Here is a 26,491-nt window from a genome sequence, read left to right on the forward strand (position 1 = left end):
GTGTGCTGGCTACTTCATGCCTTTCCATGCACCAAAGTCTTTGGCTTTGTCTCCATCTGAATTGCCCCAGCTCTCCTCAGTCTTGGATGTTTCTTTTATTTTGTTTTAGTTCTGACCTCCATGTCCCAGTGCTGGTTTCTACAATGCATCCCTCTTTCTTGAGTCACAAGGAATGCAAATGTTTTCTTAAGTGTTGTCTAAGCATTAGTTGCTTTTCTGCCAGTAACTTCATAATATCAAGGTCATCCTGCTCAAAGGTAGCACCTGGCATAATGGGAATAGTGTACGTCCATGAGAACGGTCCACTCATGTCCACAGTGGTTGTTAAACACAGGAGCCATGGGGGGTACTGTTTGCAACATTCATCTATATAGCTATCTATGTAAATTTTAAATCTCTAGGAACTTAACAATGACCCAATGTAGAAACCTTGACCCTTTCCTTTCCTTATTCCCAACACTTCAGCAAGTCCTGTGAAATCTATATCCAAAATACATCTTGACTACTTAACAGTCTGCAGTTTTTAATTAACTTATTTGGCTCACATATTTATTGACCGCCTTCTGCACTAAAATGAAGCTCTTCTTGCTCACTGTTGGATACCCAGTAATGGGCTTGAGGCAACGTATGTGCTTAATAAATATAAATCAATTTTTGAGTGAATAAATGGACACATACATGTTTGGCAAGCTTAGATGCCGTGTTGTGACATGTTGATTTTATCTCAAAAAAGATATTGGCCCATACAGGATGGTGTTCTGTCTAGTTTTCAGCCCCTTTATTACCACATTAATCGAATGAGATAAAGTTTATGTATTTTTTTCCTTGTAATTTAAAACTATAAATCACCATATAAAGGAAACATATTTGGCCATTCATTAGTCATAACTTGCCTATTTTCAAATGTAGTTTAGGGTGACCATGAAAGGAATTATCATGAATCAAAACAATAACAGCAATGTAAACAACACTTAAACCTCTTGCCAAATAACTATTTTCTTGAATCCCGCTGTTTGGGTTTTTGGTGTGACCAAGTTTAGTGCAACAGATAAAGCTGGACCACAGAGCTGGACAAACCAGATTTCAGTCCTGACCCAGCTTCTTACTAGCTGGGTGAAGTTGGCTGTATTTCTCTACCTCTCTAGGCTTACTGTCTCCATCTGCAAAATAAATCAACCTCACAGGGTTAGTGTGTGGATTCAAATCTCACGCAAGTAAATACCTGTCGCACCCAACACACCATCATTTTGTCAGTTAACTTTTGTAACAAAGCATTCCCCAAATTTAATGACTTTTCACAACAATCATTTATTTAGCTCGTGTTTCTGTGAATTGGCTGGGTGGTTCTCCTAGTCTGGATCAGGAGACTCTGCTGGGCTCTCTCATGTATCTATGATGGCAGTTGGACTGGCAATTGGATGATCTAGGATCTAGGATGGCCTCACCATTTGTCTGGCTACTGGCAGGCTATCCACCAGGGTGAAAAGAATGACTGGGCCATGGTCTCTCATCTTCCAGCAAGCTCGTTCTGGCTTCTCCACGTGATAGTTGTTGCAGAGTTCCCAAAAGCAACAAGAGAAACAAGGTCGAATGCACAAGTATTTTTCAAGACTTGGCATGCATCACATTTGCTAAATTCCCATTGGTTAAGCAAATCACAGGGCTAGCCTAGAATCAGTGAAGGAAATAATTTATGGCCATTTTTACAGTCTGCCACAATCAACATTGTCGCCATCATTGTAAAAAACAGTATTTGTTGAGCATTTACTAAGTGGCAGGTGCTGTTCTAATGAGTTACATTTATAAAAGTTTGTAATCCTTACCTCAACTTTATGAGGCATACTATTATATCCCTATATTGGAGAGAAGGAGGCACAGAATGACAAGGCAACTTATCCAAGGTCACACAGCTGGGAAGCAGGGGTGCTAGGATTCAAACCAACACCCCAAAGCCACATTTACAATGACTGTTCTATACTACGTCTTCTTCCCACTCTATATATGTGGGACTTTCCATGGTTGCTTCTTTTTTTGTAAGTGGATGATCTAATAAGGGTTTATAGCCTGATTTTAACATGTTCTCTGAGCATTGCCATATCTACCAGTACTTGATCCATTTTTCAGCCTTCCAACAGGTACCTTATTAAAGCTTACCCAGGATTGGTGTGACTGGCAAGTGTTGGTCCAGATCTTGGTAGAACCTGTAGATTCTTTTTTGTTTTTAATGGAGTGTTAGCAGTGGTGGTAGAGTTTATTCTAGAACTCTTTATCTTTATTTCTTCAGAGAAGTTTGAGGACTTGGAAACAAGGGGCTGATGGCAATGCTGCATGATTATTTAATACATACATAACATTTACATATGTTGGAGATAAACTGCAACACCCCTTGAGAGCAGACTAGCAAAGGGAAGATCACCTAGAGGACATGTTGGGGGAGTTCAGTACATGTCGGGGGAGCTCGGTTTATTGTATATAGCTACAACCATGTTCATATCCCATTAAGGCATGGATCACACACTTATATACTAATAGTGACCAGATACTCGCAATATGTGATCACTAGAGAGGGGTGGGGACTGGTGCCAACTGGAGAACTCATGCCCCAGGCAATAGGGAAAGGTCTAGCCCTTTGACACCTCATGGGAATGTTCAGTGTTGCCAGATTGTTCCAGTTTTTAGGAAATGCTGTAACTTCAAATGTGTATGTAAACTTTCCTGATTTGATTTGATTTTTTTAAGATTTATTTATGTATTTAAGTAATCTCTACACCCAGTGTGGGGCACAAACTCAGGACCCTGAGATCAAGAGTCTCATGCTCTACCACTGAGCCAGCCAGGTTCCCCACTTTCCTGATTTTAAAACACTATGTGTCAGATTAAATGGTCTTTTGATAAATCTGACCCATGGCCAGCCAATATGTTACCCCCCCACATCAGTCACTGGGTGGCACATCTCTATTGCATTACAGCTGTCCTGAAGGCCCACGGAGGAAGGGGAGCCACAGAATAAGGCAGAGATGTAGCAGTAAAATAATAAAAGAGACAAGACTTCAGGAAAGATGGATGATTGTCTATTTCAGAGATTTCACAGAGGTCAAGGAAAAGAGAATAATTATTTGATACAAGACTACGTTCACATGCTATGTTCTTAAAAAAAGAAAGGAAGAAAGAAAAAGAAATCCATGGTCAAGTAACATCATAAATACTCCAAACACTCAGTTAAACAAAATAAGATGGATTTCTTTACTCTGACCCTTTTCATTGTCTTTAATATCCTAATATGCAATGTAAATCTTCAAAAGGAGAATTAAGTACTGAGTGTTTCAGTGATCAAGGAGTCCTTATTTCCTACAGTCTTTCTGGATCTAATGATCTGAGGAAAACATTTAGGGAAAGCTGGATAAGGGACTGAATGAGCCACTGGGAATCTCTGAAGGAGCGATGTGGAAACTGGAATGCATAAGGTAACGAATGAGGCATGATGAGCCAACGGAGCAGCTTGGCATATAAAGAAAGTAGATAATGGGTAAGCCCATTAGTAACTAAGAACCATCAGCATATTAATCTTTGTAAAATAAAACCCTTTTAGCATCATTCCTCTAATAAAAACAAATAAACCAAAGAAGTGAAGGTTTCCCCACCTCTGATGGATTAAACCTCTTTGCCTGACATTCAAGGCTCTCCTTTATCAGGCCAGCTGACCTTTTTGATTTCCCACTTATTCTCTGCCCTATACTCATTCTCTGCTCTAAATACCCTGCTCTGCTCACTGTCCTTAGGGCATTTTCTCTTTTTCAGCTTCTTCACCCTTGCTTACCATGTGAGTTGCCTCCCCCAGGTGCTCTGATTAGAACCGTGCCTGTTTTCCAAGGCACAGCTCAAATCTGCTTTCCTCAGAAGCCTTCCTTAGCCATCAAACCTCACAGTGGGTTCTTTTCTCTGAACTTCTAGAGCATTTGAACTTCTGAAGGATTCATCTGAGACTTAGTGTGTTGGAGATTGCCTGTATGATTTGGAACTGAGAGAAGAAAGGCATGTCCTGAGCTCTGCAACTCTCAACGCCAGTTTGCCCTCACAATACACCCAAATAAGGTTAGGATGATATTATCCAGCAGCACATAAGAGCAAGGCTACAACCCCATCACGGTGAATTTCATAGACTGTGCTCTGTTGTTATACAACCACCTGCTCTTCGTTGAGGATGGAAGAGTCCACTCTCTTCTTGCCCCATAGTAATGGGTGCCATTTGTAGACAATAGGTTGACCACTTTACATATATGATCGTGGTGAATCCCACAATGTCCCTAAGAAGGGGCGTTAGTATCTCCACTTTACAGAAGAGTAAGCTTTCTCTAAACATTCAAGTCAGCTTGTTCATGTTTATGACCCTCTCTTTAGCTGGTCAAGGCAGAGCCAGCCATACCTCTCCACATACCTGACCCCAAGTCCTGGGCTCTTTCTGTCCCAGCACAACATCTCCATGACCACACTGGCCACCAGAAATTTAATGACAAGAGAATTAAGGCTCAAGAATTCAGACTCTTCCTTCAAGTGGCAAGTATCTACAAGTAGGCTGCAGAAGGCGGAATAGAAATCTAGTTAGAGGGCGCCTGGGTGGCTCAGATGGTTAAGCGTCTGCCTTTGGCTCAGGTCATGATCCCAGGGTCCTGGGATCGAGTCCCACATCAGGCTCCCTGCTCCTTGGGAGCCTGCTTCTCCCTCTGCCTCTCTCTCTCTGTCTCTCATGAATAAATAAATAAAATCTTAAAAAAAAAAAAAAAAAGAAATCTAGTTAGAGTCAGTGCAGTTTGAATATCAGGGGTGTTCTAGGAACATTCTAGGTCTCCTAAGGACCTAGCACAGCTCATTGGGTGTCCTCTTGAGTGCCGGTGGGTCCTGATTAACGTGAGATTTGCAGTGTGCAGCATCACAGGGGCACATGCACAGCCTGCAGGACATGTGAGGGTCTTCTCTTCCTTGGATACTCATTGATGTCACTAGAGGGATTGACCTCCATTTTCACCCTACTATGAACTCTTTGCTTATCTGTCTCCCTTGTTAGACTTTGAACTCTCTGAGGGGAAAAGCTGTCTTATTTACCTGGACCTGACACATAACTGGTATATAAATACAAAATAACTCCTTCTGATTTGATGAATGAATGACAAGGAAAGGTGCTCAAGGTGGAGACAACACAATATAGTCAACTTTTATTCCACTATCAGAAAACTATACTAACTCACCCATGTTGTATTTCTTCCCTGTTGTTTATATACTATTCAGAAGTCTCAGGCTTCCCAGAGACCTTCACAAAACCCAGAACCTCCCACAGTACTGTCAAACCTCATAATTTTCAGGCCCCATCTTCTAAATTAGATTGTGCCGTTTTTCAGCACAGGAGGTGTGTACTGTTCCTTGTGCATGCCCCCATCTTTCAGGGCACTGCCTCCCACCGAGCAGGATCTATATAAATGCATGTTGAACAACAGTATTGGAATTATGGCTGGAAGCCTGTCCTAATTGTGCAATCTCCTTGAGATAATTCTTGGTGAATTCAGGTGATAGGGGAGAGGAGATCAGGATGGTGACAGAGACAGAGCGGGAAGAGTGGGCAGGATCTGTCAACTCATTGGATGTGGGAGGTGAAACAGGATGAAGAGGAAAAAAGGATTCAAAGCCTTTGAACCAAGCTGGTGGATTGAAGGATTATACCCAAGAGAGAAATATAGAACTTCCCCTTCCCCTGACCTTCTCATCCTCACTGAAGTTTGAGCATAGAGAAAAGATTTCCTCATGAATGTCAAGCTCAAGTGTTCCTTGGAGGCAGACAGACCTGGGACAGTCAGGCACTCAGGAGAGTCCAAAAGGACAAAAAGGGAAGGTTTGACTTTGTCACTCTGCAGAAACACTTTGCTCTGCTAAGGAGGAGGAGAAGAAATTTGAGCTGAATATATTTTTGGTTGGAACAACTTGTAAGTGCTCTGTTTGATAGCAGGGTTGTTTGAATGGCCGATTTCATAACTGCACATAGCTTTTCCAAATAAATGGTGTCTGTAGAATGTTCAGGTTAATGCATGAGTCCAAGGCTCAAGAGTGTTTGCGCTTAGAGCAACTGAGCCTTCTTTCTTAATAAGTCATCTTGGCATTTTGTCAACAAACTAATTTGCTTTTCTAAGAAACTAGATTAATACTTCCTGTACTCTGTGCTATTCACAGATCTACAATGCAGTGAGAAGGGGAGAAGAAATAGAAAATACAATTGGATCTCTTCTCCATGTCTTCACAAAGCTCCCAGCCTCCGAGACAGCCCATGAAAGGATAAGCGTTAGTCCATGCTTAAAGCAGTGTGTCCGAGACACCCTATGTGAGTACCGTGCCACCCTGCAGAGGACGTCCGTATCTCAATACATCACGGGTTCTCTCCTAGAAGCGACCACATCTTTGGGAGCTAGAAGTGGCCTACTCAGTACTTTTGGAGGATCCACTGGACGAACGATGCTAAAAGGTAATATCTGAAATTTCACTTTTAACTTTCATCTTTCAGTGCAGAAAGGAATCTAAGTTAACATCTATGCAAGTCCTGATGGAAAATTTAGTTTACTTATTGGCAATTTTAAATAAAAGTTGCCATTTTAACAAACTATAAAAGAGGTAGTCCTTTATCAAAATCCTGTAAGATGTAAACATTCCAAGTAATAAGCATTAAGATTTTGACATTTCTTTTTCAAAAGAAGTAAATGGTTACAAGACTATCTTTAATTAAAAAAAAAAAAATTGTTCAGACATAGGGTTTCTCCTAGTGGTAGTCTATGACAGATGTCAATTACTGTGATAAGATGCTTGTAAACAAGTGTGGTCATGTGGTCACAGTGAAAACCAACACTGAAACGGAACAGAATGAAATGTACTTCTTCTTCCCACACAGAATCAATAGGTTCATGTTGACCAGAAAAGCTAAAGACCATCTTCCAATGACTCCCATCTTAAAAAACAGGATAGTCAGGCATCCTGCTAAAAAATGAAAGCCAATGGAAAATGGCGTCCCTGAGCACCAGAACTTCCCAGCTACTTCCCACGAGTAGCAGACAGGCAGGTCAGAAATGGCAGTGCACCAAAGAACCTTGGAGATTTGTGCACTGCACAGCTATCACAACCCGCTTGGCAGCCTTCCCTGGCAGGAAGCTGCCAGCCAGCCAGGGACCATGCAGAGCAATGTTCCACTGCCTGGGGGCTGCCAAGAGCTTGATCTGACATCCAGCTATTTCTCTCAAGGAGAGCAGCTATTGTCCCTTCACAGCAAGCCCCAGACCTGTGGCTAGCAGGCCAGTGACCTTCCTCCCCCTCCCCACCACACACATCCTGGGCAGGCCCAAGAGGAAGTACACACCTCCCTGTGTACCATGTGGGTACCATGTTGGTTTGTTTTCTGGAGTCATTTTAACTTTTGCGGCTTGGTGATAAATGATGAATGAAGGAAAACACAAGGTGTGGGGACACTAATCCAAGAGACCAAAGGGTTTCATATGTTTTTCATTTATTCAACATATGTTTTCTGAGCCCCTACTGGGTGCTTGGTGCTGGGTAGGGAACAAAACACAGTTCCTGCTGTCACAGAGCTTGGAGTTTCTAGGTGGTAAGCAGTTTCCCCTGTCCACAGGACTCAGGATTTCTCTACCCCATTTTGGCTCCTGGTAACGGCCAAGCTTCCATTCTCCATCCATGCTCTTCCTGGGAAGTTGGGCTGAGATTGGTATGCGGAGTTATTGTTGCTCTAAGTCTTGTGACTCTATGTGAGGACCTCATCCTGTGATTTAATCAACTTGTGTTTGTCAGATACCCCATCTGTGCCCGGCTGTGTGTAGGTATATGGGAGAGTCTTTTTTTTTTTTTTTAAGATTTTATTTATTTATTTGAGAGAGAGAGAGAGAATGAGCAGGGAGGAGGGGTAGAAGGAGAAGGAGAAACAGTCTCTCCACTGAGCAGGGAGCCCAATGTGGGGCTCGATCCCAAGACCCTGGGATCATGACCTGAGCCAAAGGCAGATGCTTAACTGACTGAGCCACCCAGGCGCCCTGGTATATGGGAGATTCTAATGAAATGAAAGTCAATTTACTTGCCCTTAAGTTGTTCATGATTCTAACGAGGAGGCCAGATTTGTGTGTACCAAGTATTCAAAGAATAATATGAGACTGGAGAGAGTTAAGTGCTAAATAATGTGAAAGTGGCTCAAAGAGTTCAAAGAGTTTAGAGAGGGAGTTAATGTTCTTTGTGACAAATGGCTTGGACCAAAACACGAGACGACAGACGAACAAAAGTCAATAGAAGCCACTTTCTTTCTTCTCCATTAATTGCAAAGGGATGGATCTCTAGGATCCCTGACCAAAGCAGCTGCCTCCAGTCCCACACAGACCTTTGGGAAGAAAAAATGAGGCTGCTTGTAGCAAGTCTATTGCCCTGATAGTAGCTTGATCTCAATTGCTATTTGTACTTCTCTGTTCAGATCAGAACTTTTTTTTTTTTAAGATTTATTTATTTATTTTAGAGAGATGGGGAGGAAGGGGCCAAGGGAGAGGGAGAGAGAGTCCCAAGCAGACTCCACACTGAGCATGGAGCCCAACACTAGGCTCAATCTCACGACCCTGAGATCACAACCTGACCTGAAACCAAGAGTCAGACGCTTAACTTACTGCACCACCCAGGCGCCCCCAGATCAGACTTCTTTATCAACATTCCCAGCTCAGAGATTCATTGGACCATCAGCTAATGTGTTCTTTAAATTGGCAATTTATGCAGGAGTTGCGAGTTTCTTTAACTTTTTGTTTTGTAGCCCTTTAATGGTTTTTGGTATCCCTCTGTAAGTAGCTTCTGCTGAACAATACAATTAGCTGACTGGCTTCTGCTTCTGTAACTCTGACTTGTTCTCTTGGAAAACTTCTCCAACTTCAGTGCCCTCTCCCGTGGGGTCTTCAAAGTCTATACGTGCTGTAGTGAACCATATGTTTCTTTAACATGCAGTGGAAGAAAATACATCTAAAAAAACCATACAGGTGTTCAGAATTATAAAATGTTTATAGAATCTATAGGTTCAGCCTATTGACTAGTTGGGTCTTGAACTTCATTGGCCATATATTCCAGCAGGGGGTCTGGAGGACATGCTGGTGCTGTGACCTGGTTGTCGGCTTCACTGTGTGTCCTGTGGCATTGAGTTGGCCGAAAGCTTTCAGTTCTGTATTGCTAATGAAAATCTCTGGGAAGTATATAACACAGACTCAGTCCCCATTTTATAAATAACTTGTATTCCAGAAGTTCATTTCTTAGGGGCTGTGTGGAACTGAGAATACTTTCCTAGAGACACAGTATTAAACGTTGTGATTTGGTTGGCTCTGATCCTCAAAAACCTCTTTAACCCACAACACAGTTGAAAGTTATACACTTCCCAGGGTATTCTCTTCAAACACTATTATTGGAGTACTGAGAACCTCCAAAGAAAAAGCAATGCAAATGAGTTAAAAGACACTTCCTGCTTAAGGGAAATAAGTTTAATCAAGATGAAAGAGTTAAATTGAAACTTTTATGAAGATTTTCAAAAGAACTTCGGGCCATTTTAGGGATTTTGGATGTTGGCATCTAGTTCTCTTGTATGGTTAATCACATTTCAAAACTCATACCTATATAAAAGAATCAGAAAATTATTATCCCAGTAGTTCCCCCCCCCCCCTTCTTTTTTTAATGGAGGCTTATAAATGGAATGAAGAAGGGAAGAGAGGCCGGGCAGGGTTTAATTTTTTTCCCCCAGAGGAAAAGGGTAAGGAAAAGATTAAAACAGAATGACTTCTCCCATGAGAGAGGTCATGTTTGAAGTAAATTAAAGGGATTTGGGAAAGGTAGAGAAAAAGGAGGGGGAAAGACAAGTACTGTTTGATTCCATTTGTATGAGGCACTTAGAACAGTCAGCATCATAGAGTCCAAGGGCTGATGGGGTACGGGGAATGGGGAGTCATTGTTAATGAGTATAGAGTTTCGGTTTTACAAGATGAAGAGTTCTATACAACAGTGTGAATATATCTAATGCCGCTGAAATATACACTTAAAAGTGGTTAAGATGCTACATTTCATATGTATTTAAACCTCCCTCCCCCCCCCCAAAAAAAAGAATAAAAATTTTTTAAAAGAGGAAGAAGATGTTACATAGGTCTTTGGTCCCAGGTCTATTAAGATGTTAGAATCGAGGTTGTGGAAAAGAAATGTGAAAACAGACAGCTTTTCCTGTGAGCCTCAGGAGGGGGCACAAGTCAGCTCGTCTTGTGGAAGTGGGGTTGTGATTACAAGATGAGGGTTGGAGCAGCCTGCAGTAGGTGAGAATAGGAAGAGAAAATGTCCAGTCAGTTGTTCAGGAGTCACAAGGCACAAGTCAGGAACTGGGGACTCAAGGCTTGCTTGGCCAGAGCTCTGCAGCCTTGCAACTTTACCCCAGACTACAGGGTTGTGCTGACTCTTCAGTATCTCACTGAGCTCCACACCTCTGATGGTACAGGTGACTCTAGAAAGACAGCCAGCAATCAGGACACAAACATTCCCAGTTTTCTGCCTTCAGGACCACCAAGGATGGTCTGTCTACGAAGTCGAAAGTTTGCCAAATAACAAACATTTTCTCATGTGAATCATTGATTAGCAAGGGTGTGCCCTGGATTACAAAGGTGTGCTGTCTTAAAATGGGAAATGGAGCATTTACACCATCTACTTCCAGTCTGGGTCCCTTTCTTTCCCTCCCCATTAACCTTGCTAGAATCTCAGGATCAACTCCCTATAGCAGTGACAGTCAAAAGAAATTATTGGCGTCAATAATAAGGAGGTTTTCTAAACCCATTACCTGTTTTTGTTTCCTCCCCCACCCCCCAGTGTACTCTCTACTAAAAATTACAAAAACAAGATAAAGTAAGAAGGGAGAGGAAAAAGTGAGATCACTGATATTTATATAAAACACTGACAGTAAAATTAGAAAAAAATAGTGGTAAGGGGAAGGATTTTTCGTTAGAAGGCAGCTAAGTGTTTTCAAATGTGCATATTGTACCAGCCAATATAATAAATTTGGTACATTAAACTCAATTTTTCCTCCTCAAACTGTTATTAAGTAAGTTTACAAATTAAAGGATTAAGTATTTACATATAACCAGGACAAAGCTTAGTTATCCATATTTAAATTACGTAGTAGAAAAGAAAACTCCACTGTTCATTTTAACCAGTTTGAGTGTGTGTATATATATGTAAAGAATAACTATATTAAAGTTATTGGTCATATATAGAGTGTGAATAGAATATTAATATGAAAATGAAAAGTGCCCTACATATTTAATATTCTTATTGAAAGTAGACAATATTTTGTTTCTGATAGAAAGGTCTAATAAATTTTTCTTTTATTGCAATAAGGATATTCTATTTGTGTATTTTTCTAAAATTAATACCTTCAACGATAAAAAAAGAAGTTGTAATAAGAATACACACACACATTCAAACTATGTGACTGTGCCTCATAAATTATTTAGTTTATAAAGGCTGTCTTAGTTGACTTCCTCATAATCAGAACAATTAATCTTTACGTGCCTACCAAGTAGGGAAGGCATATGCATACTTCTAATTCCCAGATTTAAGTTTATTTAAAGAAATCCTCTGACTTATTAGTTTTGTGGCCTTGAAATTATTTTCTTGGTGGTTAAAAGTATGCTTTATGTAATTTGGGGTATGTTTCTGTACCAGTTAATCAACTAGAAAGTATTTGTTCACTGTGGCCCAATGCTGTGTCACCTCTGGGAAGAATGTAAGGGATTACATCTGGAAATCTTCAACTTGAACGATAACTTTTCTCACTCCAGCGAAAATATAATATTAGGTTTTAGGTCTACTGAGGTAGCTCTTACTACCTGCCAAGAGATCTATGAAGTGCTGGGCTGCACAGTTGATGGTGGGGTCTGTAGCTCATGGGGTCAGTAAGTTTGGTGGGTATAAGACAAAGCCCTATGCCTTGGGTCCACAGTAGTCAGGTGTTATCCAGGACTGTGACACTATGCCTGAGTGTGACCCAGGAAAGTGACTCCATGTCTAGGTGTGATCTAAACATGCTCAGATGTGACCAAGGAGTGTGACTCCACACCCAAGCATAACCTCAGAGTAAAACATCGCATGTGACCCAAGCGTGTCACTCTATGGCCAGGTGTGACTGAGGACTGTGTCTCTGCACCCCTGCTTATAACCAGGGGGTGCTTCCAAAGTACCAGGGGAGAGTAAAGTCATGTACCTCAAACGTAACTGGAGACACGATGCTTCTTTAGCCAAAACAATTATCTGTATTTTGAAGGGGAAGAAGGGTCAGGCAGAAGAATAACTTTTTTTTTTTTTTTTTAGTTTTTTCCAGGTGACATCCCCATTACTGTTATCTCTGAAATTTTAAACTCTTCCATTTGTAAAGAGAAAATTGGGCATAGGAGCAGGTTAGAGTTGGGTAGAATTACAATAATACTACTTCTTAACATTTTCTTAGTTCTTGCTGGGTTCCAGGTATTGCTCTGAGTGCTTTGCCTGTGTAATTTCATTGAAAGCCATTCAGTGGTCCAATGAAGAAGGTACTGTTTGCTAAGGAAACTGAGGCCCAGAGACATTAAGAATCTTGCACGTGGGTATGTAGGTAGGTCAGGAGTAGTGTGAGTACTTGAATCTAGGCAGCCGGTTGAGTGCATACCATGTTCCAGGCAATGCAGCAAGCCCTTTTTCTGCATTATTTCATTTAGTACTTATTGTGGGTTGACTTGTGTCCCCCAAAAGAGGTATGTTGAAGTCCTAACCCCGAGTACCTGTGAATGTGACCTGATTTGGAAATAGGATCTTTGCAGAGGTACTCAAGTGAAGATGAGGTCATTTTCAGTGAGAGTGAGCCCCAAACCCAGCAACTGGCTTTCCCTCTTTGAGGAAGAGAAGAGACATAGAAGCAGACCCACATTGTGGTGAGTACCATGTGATGATGGAGGCAGAGACGGGAGTGGCGCAACCACAAGCCACGAAACCGCAAAGACTGCCAGCCACCACCAGAAGCTGGGAAGAGGCAAGGGAGGATTCTAACCAGAGTCTTAAAGGAGACATAGCCCTGCCAACACCTTGATTCTTGATGTCTAGCCTCTACAACTGGGAGAAGATAAATTTCTGTTGTTAGCAACCATCCCAATTGTGGTAATTTGTTACAGCAACGCTAGGAAACTAAGATGATCCTTTTGACAGTCCTGTGAGGAAGAAATTATTGACACCAGGAAACTGAAGCTCAGAGAGTTTAAGTGACTTGCCCAAGGTCACAAAGCCAGTAGGTATGTGCAGCCAACCTAGACCAAGCCTCTCCAAGGCTCATGGTCACCGCTACGGTGGAGACACGTTTGCAGCTCCCCAGTAGCAATGTCTGTCTCCACCTCATTTTAGTTGTTTGGGGTTTTTTCTAGTCACAAGCTCTGATGCTCATCCTCCTCCTATACACACCTTGCCTGGCACAGGACCAGGCACAGAATAGGTTTTCAGGGAGCTATATTTCATGATAAAAAGCTTGGATTTTACCACGTAATGAAAGACACTGAAGGGTTCTAAGGAAGGATGTGCTTTGATCAGATTGGGTTTTTAGAAAGACCATCTGGCATAAACCTTTGTGGAATCGAGTGGCGGGTGTGTTCACAGAATCAAGGAACATGTAGTCATTGCTATTTGATAATAGTTAATGGAATGAGATAATTTTAGAACCAAAAAAAGGAAATACTAATTTACACTGTAGGTTGTACAAACATATCAAACTCATACAAAATGAAAATGCAAATACATTCAGGAAGTTTTTGAACTGGCACAAAAGCCATTTGTAGTGTTTCAGTAAACCATTCTCAGCACCAGAGCCCTGGAATGGTTGCAGGGCTATGTCTGGGGCCTCCCTTACTCCTGTCTGAACTCCTCTTCCCTCGTTCCAAGGCACCAGTTGCCTTCGGGGGGTCCAGAGCCGAGTTGACTATACCAGCCCATCCACTCCTCACTTGCAGCCCCATAGTAACATAATTACCTGTTCTTTCTGTAGTGGATCCCAGCTAGGCTTGTGAACAGAGTGACCTGATGGGTTAGAATAGAGATCTGGAGTGTTGACTGATGAGGGAGACTCCCTGGGATGGACTGGGGCAGATGGAAGAGCTGATGGCAACTGGCAGAGGGAATGGGGCACACAGGTGCAAAGGCATAAGAAGACACACAGTGTGTTCAGGGAACTGCTGGTCTACCAAGCTGTTCTGGCTGAAACTTGGGAAGTACAAAGGCTAGGTAGGAAGGCATGGGGCTGGAGCTGGGAGGAGAAAATAGGTCTCCGAGGGACTGTATTTAATGATAAAGAGCTTGGATTTCACTTTGTATGTAACGAGAGAGATGCTGAAGGGTACTAAGGAAGGGTGTGATTTAATCAAACTGGGTTTTTATTTATTTATTTTTTAGGGTTTTATTTATTTATTTGACAGAGAGATAGAGATAGAGCACAAGTAGGCAGAGTGGCAGGGAGAGGGAGAAGCAGGCTCCCCAATGACCAAGGAGCTGGACTCAGGGTTTGATCCCAGGGCCCTGGGATCATGACCCAAGCCGAAGGCAGCCGCTTCACCGACTGAGCCACCCAGTTGCCCCTCAAACTGGGTTTTTAGAAAGACCCATCTGGCTGCAGTAAGGGGTGGGGCTGTAAAGAGTGTCATCCTTAACCCTGGCATAAGCATCCAAAGTATAGTTTCCTGGGGTTCCCCCCCAAACATACTGAATTAGTCTCTGATACTTCAGGTGAGTGTGCTCAGTGTGGAAGGTGGGTGGAGGGAAAGGGCAATGAGATCCGGAGGCACTTAGGAGGATATTGTTAAGGCATTGTTCCTGGTAGGGTGTTGTTGGCACACTGAGCCACTGGTAAAAATTACAACAAGGCCCCCCTCCTCCCTCTCCGCAGGGTGATACAACCTCATGCCCATGCATATCATCCAGGGCACAGCATGCTGGCTGGATTTCAGACCTCTTTTCCACTCGGGTAAGCACCTTTATGCAGTGCACAGACTGTTCACTGTACCAAAAAGTCTGAATCCTGGGGAAGCAGCAGAGAGGCGTATGTAAGGGGTAGAATTAATAGAATATGGGGATTGGATGGATATATTATGGATAAAGAGAGCTGAGCCTAAGATGACCATTAATGTTATCTTTTAAAAAAAGTCATTTCAGATCCTTCCAGTTTGGTACACCTGGGTGGCTCAGATGGTTGGACGTCTGCCTTTGGCTCAGGTCATGATCTTGGGGTCCTGGGATGGAGCCCCATGTAGAGCTCCCTGCTCAGCAGGGAGTCTGCTTCTCCCTCTCATTCTGCCTCTCCCCCTGCTTGTGCTCTTTCTGTCTCTCTCAGATGAATAAATAAATTCGGTTTTGTTTTTTTTTTAAGATTTTTATTCATTTGACAGAGAGAGACACAGCGAGAGAGGGAACACAAGCAGGGGGAGTGGGGGAGGGAGAAGCAGGCTCCCTGCTGAGCAGGGAGTCTGATGTGGGGCTCGATCCCAGGATCCTGGGACCATAACCTAAGCCGAAGGCAGACGCTTAACAACTGTGCCCCATAAATAAAATATTTTTAAAAATCCTTCCAATTTGTTATTCATGGTTAAAAATTAATAGGGTTTGGTGCCTGGGTGGCTCAGTCGTTAAGCATCTGCCTTTGGCTCAGGTCATGATCTCAGGGTCCTGGGATCGAGTCCCACATCGGGCTCTCTGCTCAGTGAGAAGCCTGCTTCTCCCTCTCCCACTCCCCCTGCTTGTGTTTCCTCTCTCACTGTGTCTCTCTCTGTCAAATAAATAAAATCTTTAAAAAAAAATTAATAGGATTTTTGGATTGTATGCCTATTCCCACCCCCTTCCCCACCATCAGTTCAAGAAATCAGGAAGTTAAGGGTTCATTAAATACTAATTATTTAGTATAAGTGCTAAAACCTCTAAAATAGGAAACTAATAAATTCTTTATAATTAAAGAGAAAAGTCCTAATTATTGAATTCAGAAAGGTGATTGGTGAAGACAGCAACCCCAGATAGCCACTTGGGATCTCCATATTTGAACTGGTCCTGAAAATGTCAAGTCATAGGTACAGAATCTCTGAATAGTCCATGTTCCAGAAATTCATTTACAAGATAGTTATTTGAAACTTTATACCTGAAGACAAAACAGCAATTAAATTCCAAGCCTTCCCCAAAATAACTTGTTTGACACAAATAAAACTGAACTCCTGAGTATTTTAAATGAAAAAGTCCTAAAAGATTATTTTTCTGTGTCAGTAATTAAATGTCCCCCCCCAAAACCAAACTGGAATAAGAAATTGTTGTATTTACCCTGAACGAGGTGAGTTTAATTAGAAAACAATAAAGAGCAGATGGATAACCCTGAGGGGGAGTCAAGAAATACATTTAAATTGAAAGGTAAAGAGAGAAGTTTAAGAATAGTTTTTAAAGCTGAGGCAGTTACCATTAGAAAAAAAACTGAAAATATATAGCTTGCAATAATTGGAAAAATGGGCCCAATTCCTCATCTTTCATTGAGGTGATAGAATATATTCTTCTTCCAGGGGAAGGGAATATATAAAGAAATAGGGATATAAACCTTTTTTAGTGTAAGGACATAACTGCCCAAGAACAGACACAGAAACAAACAAAAATGGTTACCTCCAAGAGAGGCTTTTTACTTGTCACTTCCCCTCATCTATAGTGTTCGAATGTTTATTTCCATGAGCACATACTACATGGATCATGTTTTAAAAGAAGCTTTTGGAGCCTATGTGAAGATTCTGATGGATTCAAGGCCCTCATCTCCAGTACCATTGTTATCAGCTGCCATACTGAAGACCATCTGGGGCTCCCATTCAAATGAGAAGACAGAGAGGAAGACCAGAGGCTTTGTTGAAGTAGGGTAGGGAGAGGGGCTCGGAGTAAGACAAGTGTGATTTCAGGCTCTTCTTTGTCCTGATAGGGCTGTCAGCCTCTGAGTTTCTTCATGATTTAAAGAAATGCAATGTGAACATCAGTCTGTCTTGGATTTGAGACTTGATTTCAACACCATGTTATCTTGAATAGGTGACTTTCCTTCTCGAGGCTTCAGTGTCGGCATCTATAAAATGAAAATAAGAACACAACTTAATAGAGTTGTTTGGAGGATTAAATGAGATAATGTATATAAAGAACTTAGCCTAGCAGCTGGCACCTAGTATGTGCTCAATAAATGTAATGATGCTGATGCAGAGGATGATGATGGTGGTCATGATTGTTGCCACCTTGGAATGCCAACCCTCCACTGTTCTTAATTCAAGTGCTCTGCTCTTAGCTCAGTCACAGATGCACACAGAAAGAGAGACATCCTCCATGTTTCCACAGCTGTAGACTCAGAGCAGTAGCATCTTAAGAAACACTTGAAAGGAGGTATCTACCGGCTGGGACCATCCTTATGTAGAGTCTTCAGTTAGGTTTTCGTTAGGACCCATGCAGCAGGCCATTTATTCATTCATTTATCTATTTGACAAATACTTATTGAGTATTTACTGTGTTCAAAGCCCTGTGCTAGGTCCTGAGGATAAAAAAGTCAATAGATATAGTGTTAACTTTCAAGGAATTCACTTGCTGTTGGAGGAGATGGACAAATAAACATGCAGTTTTCAGTGTAAATATTATAGTTGAAATAAGCACAGGATGTAGAGGCTCAGAGGGAAGTTCCTATACCATCTTGAGGGAAGTCTGAGGTTTCTAAAACCACTTAAGAGCCTGGAGAAATGTGAAGCCTTATTTCGCCAAGGAAAACAAACCCTCACCATACACCTTCACTGTATGGTGAAGCTTCTGTTGTTTCTACTTCATTCTTTGTTGATATCATCTCTCTCCCCTCCAGAGTGGGAAAGATGCAAAACATTTATACCTGGGATTAGGAGCCATGTCTAAAATCTATAATTGGTACAGAATTTACTGTTCAAGTTAAAATTGGTATGTTTTTATGAAGATGCATAAAATTAAATGAGATTTTGCAGTAAATGTACTTTTTGAGTGTTTTTGTGTTATTTATTCTTTTAAAGAACAAAAAGTCATTTTAAATGAACTATAAAAATTCTTGTCCATGGGAACAGTTATAGAACATAATGGAATATGCTTATAATTTGTTTATAATAATGTGTGGGTCAGTAGCAAATATTTAAAGGGGGAAAAAAAGGAATATCTCAAGTTAGTCTGAGTCTTATTTAAACTTCTGTTGGAATTGGGTCTTAAAACCAAGGAATCATAAATTAGTAATACAGTTAAAGTAGTTAAGAGGGCAGTTTAAGAGTATTTTGTCTTCAATGAACTGAATTCTAAAAGAAGATATTTTACCATCTTCAAGAAAGTCTAAAATACTTTGTCAACTAGAAATACATATTTGGTACTTAAAGACTTTTAACTCTGTATTTCATCATGACCACAAACTTTTAAAAGCATGATTCCTATAATATTAATCCCACAAGTGATTCTATGAAGGTCTGAACAAATGTATGCTTCAGCCCCTCTGAGGCTGTCCCTGTGAATTTCACAGTCACCAGAAACACCCTTGGTAGCATTGCTGCGTATTTTACCTGTGTATATCCAGAGTTACATTTTTACATTAATAAGCAGACTTATCTAAAATCCATTTCAAACAGATATTTCTGTGAATTATGAGGAACATAGAAGGGAACTGAGAATACACAAAGTTTCAGAGACCTTGGCAACTCACAAGAGTTGCACTTATAAACTACCAAGTTTAGAACCAAAACCTTTAACTGGGGTGATCAGCTAGTAGGGGCAAACCCAGCATGTGATCCCAAGCCTGTCTGATTCCCAAATCCAAGTTCTTAACCACTAGGAAACCATTCAGGTTCTCTCCCAGTTTCTCTGTCTCTTTCTGTCTCTCTCTCTCCCTCCATGCCTCCCACCCTCCATCCCTCCCTCCCTCCCCCCTCCCCCGCTCTTTCTTTCTCTGTACATATGTGTCTAAGTACAACATGGAACCCCTGGTTTGAATGCAGGTCCCTCTGACTATGAAACTGATCATTCTCCTGCATACCTGCCATCTCCTTGACCTAGAGACATCTGAGGACTTCAAGGATATCTCAAGCATTCTTTGATATAGGCACCTACCTATAAGTCTTCCCAATAGTCACAGCACAGAATCAACCAAATGAGAGAAGAAGAGACTCCTATTAGCTAATGAGCCAAGCAAATATATTGCTCTCTACCAAAAAAGCCACACAGCACCCAACACACAGAAGGGGCCCAGAAAATATTTGTTGAGTGAATGAATGAACAAATGAACACATGCACACAACTCTAAGCTAAAACACATGTACCTGTACTAACACCAGGAGGGAACGTTTGAAGCCATCTCCCCATCCTCTGAGCATCACCAACATCAAAAGTTAATGTACCAGCAAGAATGTTCTTCATGCATCATTTACAAAAATCATTTGAGCTGGTCCCAGCCCTGCTCAATGTGCAATGGAAGGTAGGTGGCAGAAGACAGAGTCCTGCCCAGTTGGGAGGTATCAGGTGGCCCACAGTGAGGTGGGCAGCCATGAAATGATTTCTTGCTGGTCTGTTTCTGTCATTCCCATGTGCCCTCGTACCCCTAGGCCAGTTGGCAAGTGGTCCTGAGGGTCTGATCTCCGCAAAGTGAGCTCACAGTGTTACTGAGAAAAGAGAAGAGGGAAAGAAGGAAGGGGGTCACCCCAACCTCTTCATTAGCCCTGCTTTGGAGGGTCCAGGATCTCTTTCCTGAGCAGAGAGATGAGGACACCATCACTGTTCAGCCCTCAAGTCAGGAGAGAAGTCCTCATTTCCTTCTTATCTTTGGGGAAGGCCCTCTGCCCTATGGTTATCACACCCCAGCACACCAGGAAGAGGCTGCTGGTGGTGAAAATTCCTTTACTTTACAAATAAATATTAAATACCTATGCTGGCAGGTACCACGAATAGAGCAGACATTGTTCCTACCCAAGTGGAGCTTAAAGACCTGTAGGGAATCAAGTATTTACAAAAACAAATGACAGATTATAACCTGATACATGCTACAAGGGATCGGGACCTGGCTGTGTGAGACCCTCTTAAAGGGAGATTTGACCTGAGCAGATAATGCCTTGCCAAGGCAATAATGTTTCAGCTGAGGGCTAAAGGTCCAACACATGTAAACTAAGAGAAAAGGTGTTGGAAGCATGTCTAGACAGAAGCAACTGTATGTGCAAAGGCCTGGTGGCAGAAGAGAGTATGGCAGGTTTGAGATTTGGATGTAAAGTGGTCTGGAGAAGTCAGAACGACAAAGGCTAACAGGTCTTGGGTGCTCACTGTGGGCAAGGTGTTATGACAGTGTTTTTAAAGTATTATTTAAAGCTAACATTTGGGCGCCTGGGTGGCTCAGTTGGTTAAGCGACTGCCTTCTGCTCAGGTCATGATCCTGGAGTCCCTGGATCGAGTCCCGCATTGGGCTCCCTGCTCGGCAGGGAGTCTACTTCTCCCTCTCCCACTCCCCGTTTGTGTTCCCTCTCTCGCTGTGTCTTTCTCTGTCAAATAAATAAACAAAATATTTAAAAAAATAAAAATAAAAATAAAAAAATAAAGCTAACATTTTTACATATGAAGAAACTAAGGCAAAGAGAGGCAAAACAAATTGCCAGATAATACCAGTTCTTGTTTAGGGCCCTTGTCTCTATCGCTAGAAGAAGAGGGAAGCCATCAGAGGGTTTAAGCAGAAATGAACACATGGTGTTTCAACAGAATGATTCTGATAAAAATAAACTAGAGATGCCCCCACCTGCACTACCCCTTCTTTTGTACCCCAAATTAAAATATTTACATGTAAAATCAGCATGGCTATTGAATCTGAAAATAAATGATTATTCTGAAAAAGAGACCTAGATAATACAAACTAATGTGCTGGTGTGTGGTGGTTCTGAGGAGTGGGGAATGGCCTAGTAGTTCAGCTCCCTCTACTTTCTGAGACCTGTATTCCAAGAAGTTTAGAAGAGAGCCTGGTATGACCTAGAGAGGGAGGTTGAAGACAGTTCCCTTCCAGGAACAGAGACTTAACGCTCCCCACCCTGTGCCAAGCTCAATGAGGACAATGAGTTCTATCTTACTTTTTATACCAGGGAAGAAAACCTCCCTCGTGGCCCAAATCCAGGCCATATGTGTTTTTCTTTGACAGCTGCAATAGTTTAAAAATTGGGGAATTTTGCATTAAAATGTAGAGTTCTGGCTTCTCTGGCATTCCTGGGCCACCATTCACTTTTGGCCCCATGGGTTGGCCCTTGACCCACCCTAACCAGCACCCCCCATAAGACATATGAGCAGCTCCATACTCCTCACTGCTACACCTGGCACCTGCCTGACCCTGCAGCCATCTACATTTGGGACCCCATTTGGGACCCCAGATTGTATTCTGAGATTTGCACAGGCTCTGGAAGGATTTCAGGTCATAGGTTTAGGAGGCTGTGCCGCAAGTTTGGACAAAGAGGAGAAGGGCTGCAAACAAACAGGTTGTCTCTGAACTGGTTTCTGGTCAGTGTGGAGGGGGGTCTCCCTGGGAGACATAGGAGTTGTTCTAGGCAGGAGAAGCAGGTGAGATGAGGTGCCAAGGTCAGAATGAGTGCAGTGCCTGGGAAGCAATGAGGAAATGATTCTCAGCAACAATCTAGTGGGTGGATACGAGAGATAAGGTTAATTTGGAGGTGTGGTTACAGTTCTGAGAGCAAGGTGAAAATTTGGACCTAAAGTCTTAGAGAATCATAGGCTCTTAGTGGATTGAACATTAGGAAGGTCAGACCAACAGCAGCATGTGGGGATCAAGAGCCTGGAGGCAGAATCACCCTCTGTAGGAAGGAGAGTGGCAATCACAAACCTGAATGATTATTCCCAGATTAGGAATGGTGCACCCAGAATAAAGAGCCAGAAGCTGGTGCAAGCCCATGTAGTTTCATTGGCACAGGGCAGTGGTTACAGGAAAAAGAATAGTCTTGAAAATTTAGCATCACCGGGAGAAAAATGAAATGCAATAAAAATTACAGTTGGTTAAGAATGGAGGCAATTTTACTACCAACAGAGCACCACTGTGAAAATCTCCAGGCTTGTGCCAGTGGGTAGATGCTGCTAACCTTTTCCTGGAGTCTGGGCATCTGAGTGCTCTTGTATTGGCCCAGGCCCGCTGGCTGGGAGCAGGGCCGCCTCCGGCTTCCATAAAGCATAGATCTTGCCCAAATGTGGAAAACCTTTAGGGATATGAAAACCATTAGGGATCCGTAGCCCTGATTTGAACCAAGCAGAATAAACAAACCCTTGCCCAAATTGGAACTCGCTGGACGCCTTTCAGAGTTATCCAGAGAGAAAGGCTTGGAGGCCTCAAGGGTCTTCAAGTGGGATTATGTCTTGTTTCAGCTGCTCTGCTCCAGTCTGATGAGATCCGTGCACTTCAGTCTTTGTCCTTTTCTGAAGTGTTTTAACATCTCAGTTGCAAACCCACAAATGGATTGTGTTCTAAACCTATAACATATACAGTATTTTTTTTACCCCGCTAGTGGGATTTTAAAGCCCAAGTTAGACCTTCTGGAAGTGTGTTATATATCCAGGAACTCAGTTGGAAAAGGTCCAGAGAGCATTCACATTTTCCATAGACAGGGTCTTGCTAAGTTCCCAATCTTGATTTCTATTTTCAATATCCTTTGTCACTCTTTCCAGCCAAATAGTTTAGTTAGTTTTCTATATGCAAAGCTTCATATAATTTTGCATCTTGCTCCCCAGAACAATTAAGTGGCATATTTTCTTTTTTGATCCCAATTTTTTAATTAATCTGGGGAGGCAGATTCAGAGAGAATTATGAACATTCATTCACTAAGTAGTCAACTCAGTGCCTACTAGGGGGCTGGACACAGGCCATTTGGGGACAGCGAAGGGGGGTGGAAACAATTCCCCTAGTCACTCATATTCATGATCCACTAAACATGGAGTTGGACAGAGAGCTAGGAAAGCAAGACACAGAGCAACTAAGAACCCAGCCCTACATGGTCACGAATTCAGAGGTCAGAGAAGCATAATTTGAACTAATCTTGAGCTAGACTGGAGCTATTACCCTAGTCTACTTCTAGGAATTACACTGTAATACAGCACAGTACGAAAAACATGTACTGAAGCTGGCCATGGCTTTGTTCCAGCCAGGGATAAAAACAATGAAAAAGGCAGTGTTCTTAATCCCTAGGAGTTGGTGATTTAGTTGACAGACTGAGGTGTGAACATGTGGTTACAATGTACAGTGATACATACGAGGCTAAGGTTAGTGTGCCCTTTGGTGACAGACAGACCTAAATCCCACATACAAGCTGTGTGACCCAGGGCAGATGACTTACCTCCTCTGTTCCTAAGTTTCATCATCTTATAAAATGGGGACAGTGCAGATACTTGCCTCAGAGAATTAGAATGGTAAAATAAATGAATCTAATGAATATAAGGTGATTAGTATACTCAAAAATAAAAACAAACAGACCAAAAAAGACGGAGATGGGACAAAGAAAACATTCCAGAAATACTGAGAACAAAGGCTTAGCTGCAGAATGGTTCTCCAGACCAGGACTAGCAAGGAAGGGTTCAAGTTTGGCAGGAGCGGAGCAAGGGAACCTGGAGAGGACTGTGAGAAATGGAGCTGTGAAAGGTGCCCTGGCCTAGAGGCTTGTCTGGAGCTGCGGGTGGGCCCTGGGTCAAGGCAGACCCCAGCAGGAGGGGGCTCTGGACGGTAATTCTTCCTGGCGCTTGCTTTCAGAGCTCATTTCTCTCATCCACACCCACTCCTCCCTACCATTCCAAGCTGCATCAGCCACAGACAGCACCTCACCTGGAAGGTCTCTCTAATCTTCCTAGCTTGAGCAGTGGAATAATGCACAGAGAAACCCTTCTCCTTCTTGAGCTCAGGCATGAGAAAGTTGGAATGTTTAATGCCAACTCTTCCTTTCAAAAGGAAAAGAGAGAAAAGATGGGAGAAGGGAGGAGGAAAGGGATGGATGAAAGGAAAGGAAGGGAAATGGATCCAGAAGCGGGCAGGGAACGGTATACAGATGGACCAAATTAGCGATGTTCAGCAAAGCACAGACTTACCACCTCATTTATCAAAAGCGGGTCCCAGATCAGCCTTGCCAATGGATTCCACTTGTAGGACTTCCTGTTCTTCTTCCCATCCTTGCTTCTTCCCTGAATATCTGAACTTGGAGAGATTGCATGAGCTATCCGAGGAAGGGTCTGCAGACATGGCTGCTGCATCCATCCCAGAACCTCTGAGTTCTCCACAGATGGCCCCAGGTCTTGGATCCCTTTGACCTTGGGCGGTGTCACATCCTTTGTGCTTATCAATCTTTCTGTGTGTTTACTGGGTGACAGTGACTGAGCTCTCCTCTCTGCAGGCGCTCTGCTCTGGGCTGGAGACAGCAACATAAGGTGTAGGAGGCCCAAACAACAGTGCCCAGCACTGAGAAAGGACCCAGGGCTACCTAGAGAGAGCACCTTTCTAGCACAACTAGAGTTCTCAGAGGTGACTGCTTAGTGTCTACTTGGATACAAGTTTCGGTGATACTGTTTTTCAAAAAAAAATCTTTATAGCTTTATCACTTTGAACCTAAAATCAAAAAGCCTATATTGCTTTAAAAATAGTAAGATTAATCTTTTCTACTACTCAGTACAAATTAATGAGAAACCATGTATTTATGAACTGGCCAATGTATAATAAAATAACTTTGATTTAGGTTTCTTTCTTGAAAATGGATTTTTGAAGTGCAATTTCAAAGTGCCACTCTGAGGGACCTCAGATTTGATTATTCAGTCTCTCCAAGCCTTAGTTTTCTGTATCCACAAAGTGTAAATAATAGGCTTGTCCTATAAATCAAAGGAATGCAGAGGCATCTGATTTGTTGACTGTAAGCTGTTATACAAATGTAAGCTGCCTTTGCTACTACCATTAATAATTGCGATGATGAACGATGACTGTGTTTATGGCCCTGGGTGAGGTGTGTGAAGCCAGCCAGCTCATCCTCTGCTACATCTGGATGCTTCTGTGTTGGCCACTTCTAGAAACTCCTTCAGACCTGAGCTTCTCAAACTGTAATGTGCATATGGGTCCCCTGGGAAACTTGTTGAAATGCAGATTTGGATTTACTAGGTCTGGGGTGGGGTGAGATTCTGAATGTTTATGAGGTTCCCTACCATGCAGTCGCTGCTGGGCAAGGCCCTCCTGTTGAGTAGCAAGACTCGAGGTTCTCTCAGAAATTCCCATGGCTTCTTTGTCTCCCACCTTTGCTGGAGGAGAGCTGACTCACCTTTCAAGGGCCAAGGGCTTCCCTGCCAGGTCCATACCCGGTCCTGGAGAAGGAAAGCTATCCGCTGCACAGAGCAAAGACCCTATCCTCCTGCAGTGCGCTTCGCTTGCTGCCACATGCAGGAGGCCCGGTGTTTGTTCCCCGTTCTCCTGTGTGTTCATTCCACCATTCCTTGAGGTCTGACCTTCAGCTCTGAAGAGGTGTTAGTTCACCCACTCTGCTTGAATCTGTCTTTGAACCCTGGAGCGCTGATCTGAGCCAGTCAAGTTCACAGAAAACTGACTGCAAAACCCAAATGCACTTTCCCAGTTTCTGAGAGCCACCTGCAGCTCAGTCCGTTCACACACAACAGGAATGATGATAATGACTGAATTGGGAAGGACGTGCCATAAACTATTGGGAGGGCTTTACCAACACCAACCTCACCTGAGGGTGTGGTCCCAGAACCAGCAGAAATCTTGGGCCTCACCTGACCTCATGAATCAGAATCTGTGTTATTTTAAACAGTGGAATCCTCAGGTAAAAACATGGGTTCAAATCCTAGCTATGCCACCCACTACTCCTGCAACTTTAATCTTTTCTCCCCTACCTTCCGTCCTCAGTCCCTTGGTCTCATTCAGTTTCAGGGTCAACTTGTAAAGACCTCAAATCCTCTTCATTGATAAAGATGTTGGGAGTTCTCTTTGGTGCCCAGGATTAGTGGTCAACAACTCTAACACTCACTCAGAGTGGCTGGAGGGGAGTTCCAGTTTGTGATTGTTCCTCTAGACACCATGGGGCTAGCACGTTGGGTCCCTTTAGGTGAAGAAATTACAGAGTAATTAGATATGACCCATCAGCTGTCAGAGAATATAATCTCCTTGTACTATGTATATCTGTAACCGTAGACAAAAAGGAAGTCACCCTGAAAGAAAGAACACACCAGTGAGTAATTGGACCTTTAACAGAATGAAGAAGCCACATGTCTTATGTGTATTTATGACCTATTTCCCCCTGTACCAACTCTCATGTGCCTGTAAACAGGTAAATATAACACACTCCCAGTGTGTATGACAACCTGCTCAGAGTTCACATGGAAACATGCCAGT

At 42.6% G+C, this 26,491-nt stretch overlaps 1 protein-coding gene across 1 annotated transcript in view; it reads left to right on the plus strand.

Moving 5' to 3' along the window:
* PLCE1 (phospholipase C epsilon 1) overlaps positions 1 to 26,491 on the plus strand; it is a 315,612-nt gene that overhangs the window by 132,107 nt on the left and 157,014 nt on the right. The window contains exon 3 of the mRNA XM_035025358.1: positions 6,217 to 6,505. Within this exon, the coding sequence (XP_034881249.1) occupies positions 6,217 to 6,505 (289 nt within the window). The remainder of the gene's footprint in view (positions 1 to 6,216; positions 6,506 to 26,491) is intronic.

The sequence above is a fragment of the Mirounga leonina genome, unplaced genomic scaffold (assembly GCF_011800145.1).
Source record: "Mirounga leonina isolate KUSES-001 unplaced genomic scaffold, KU_Mleo_1.0 Mir_114, whole genome shotgun sequence".
NCBI lineage: Eukaryota > Metazoa > Chordata > Mammalia > Carnivora > Phocidae > Mirounga > Mirounga leonina.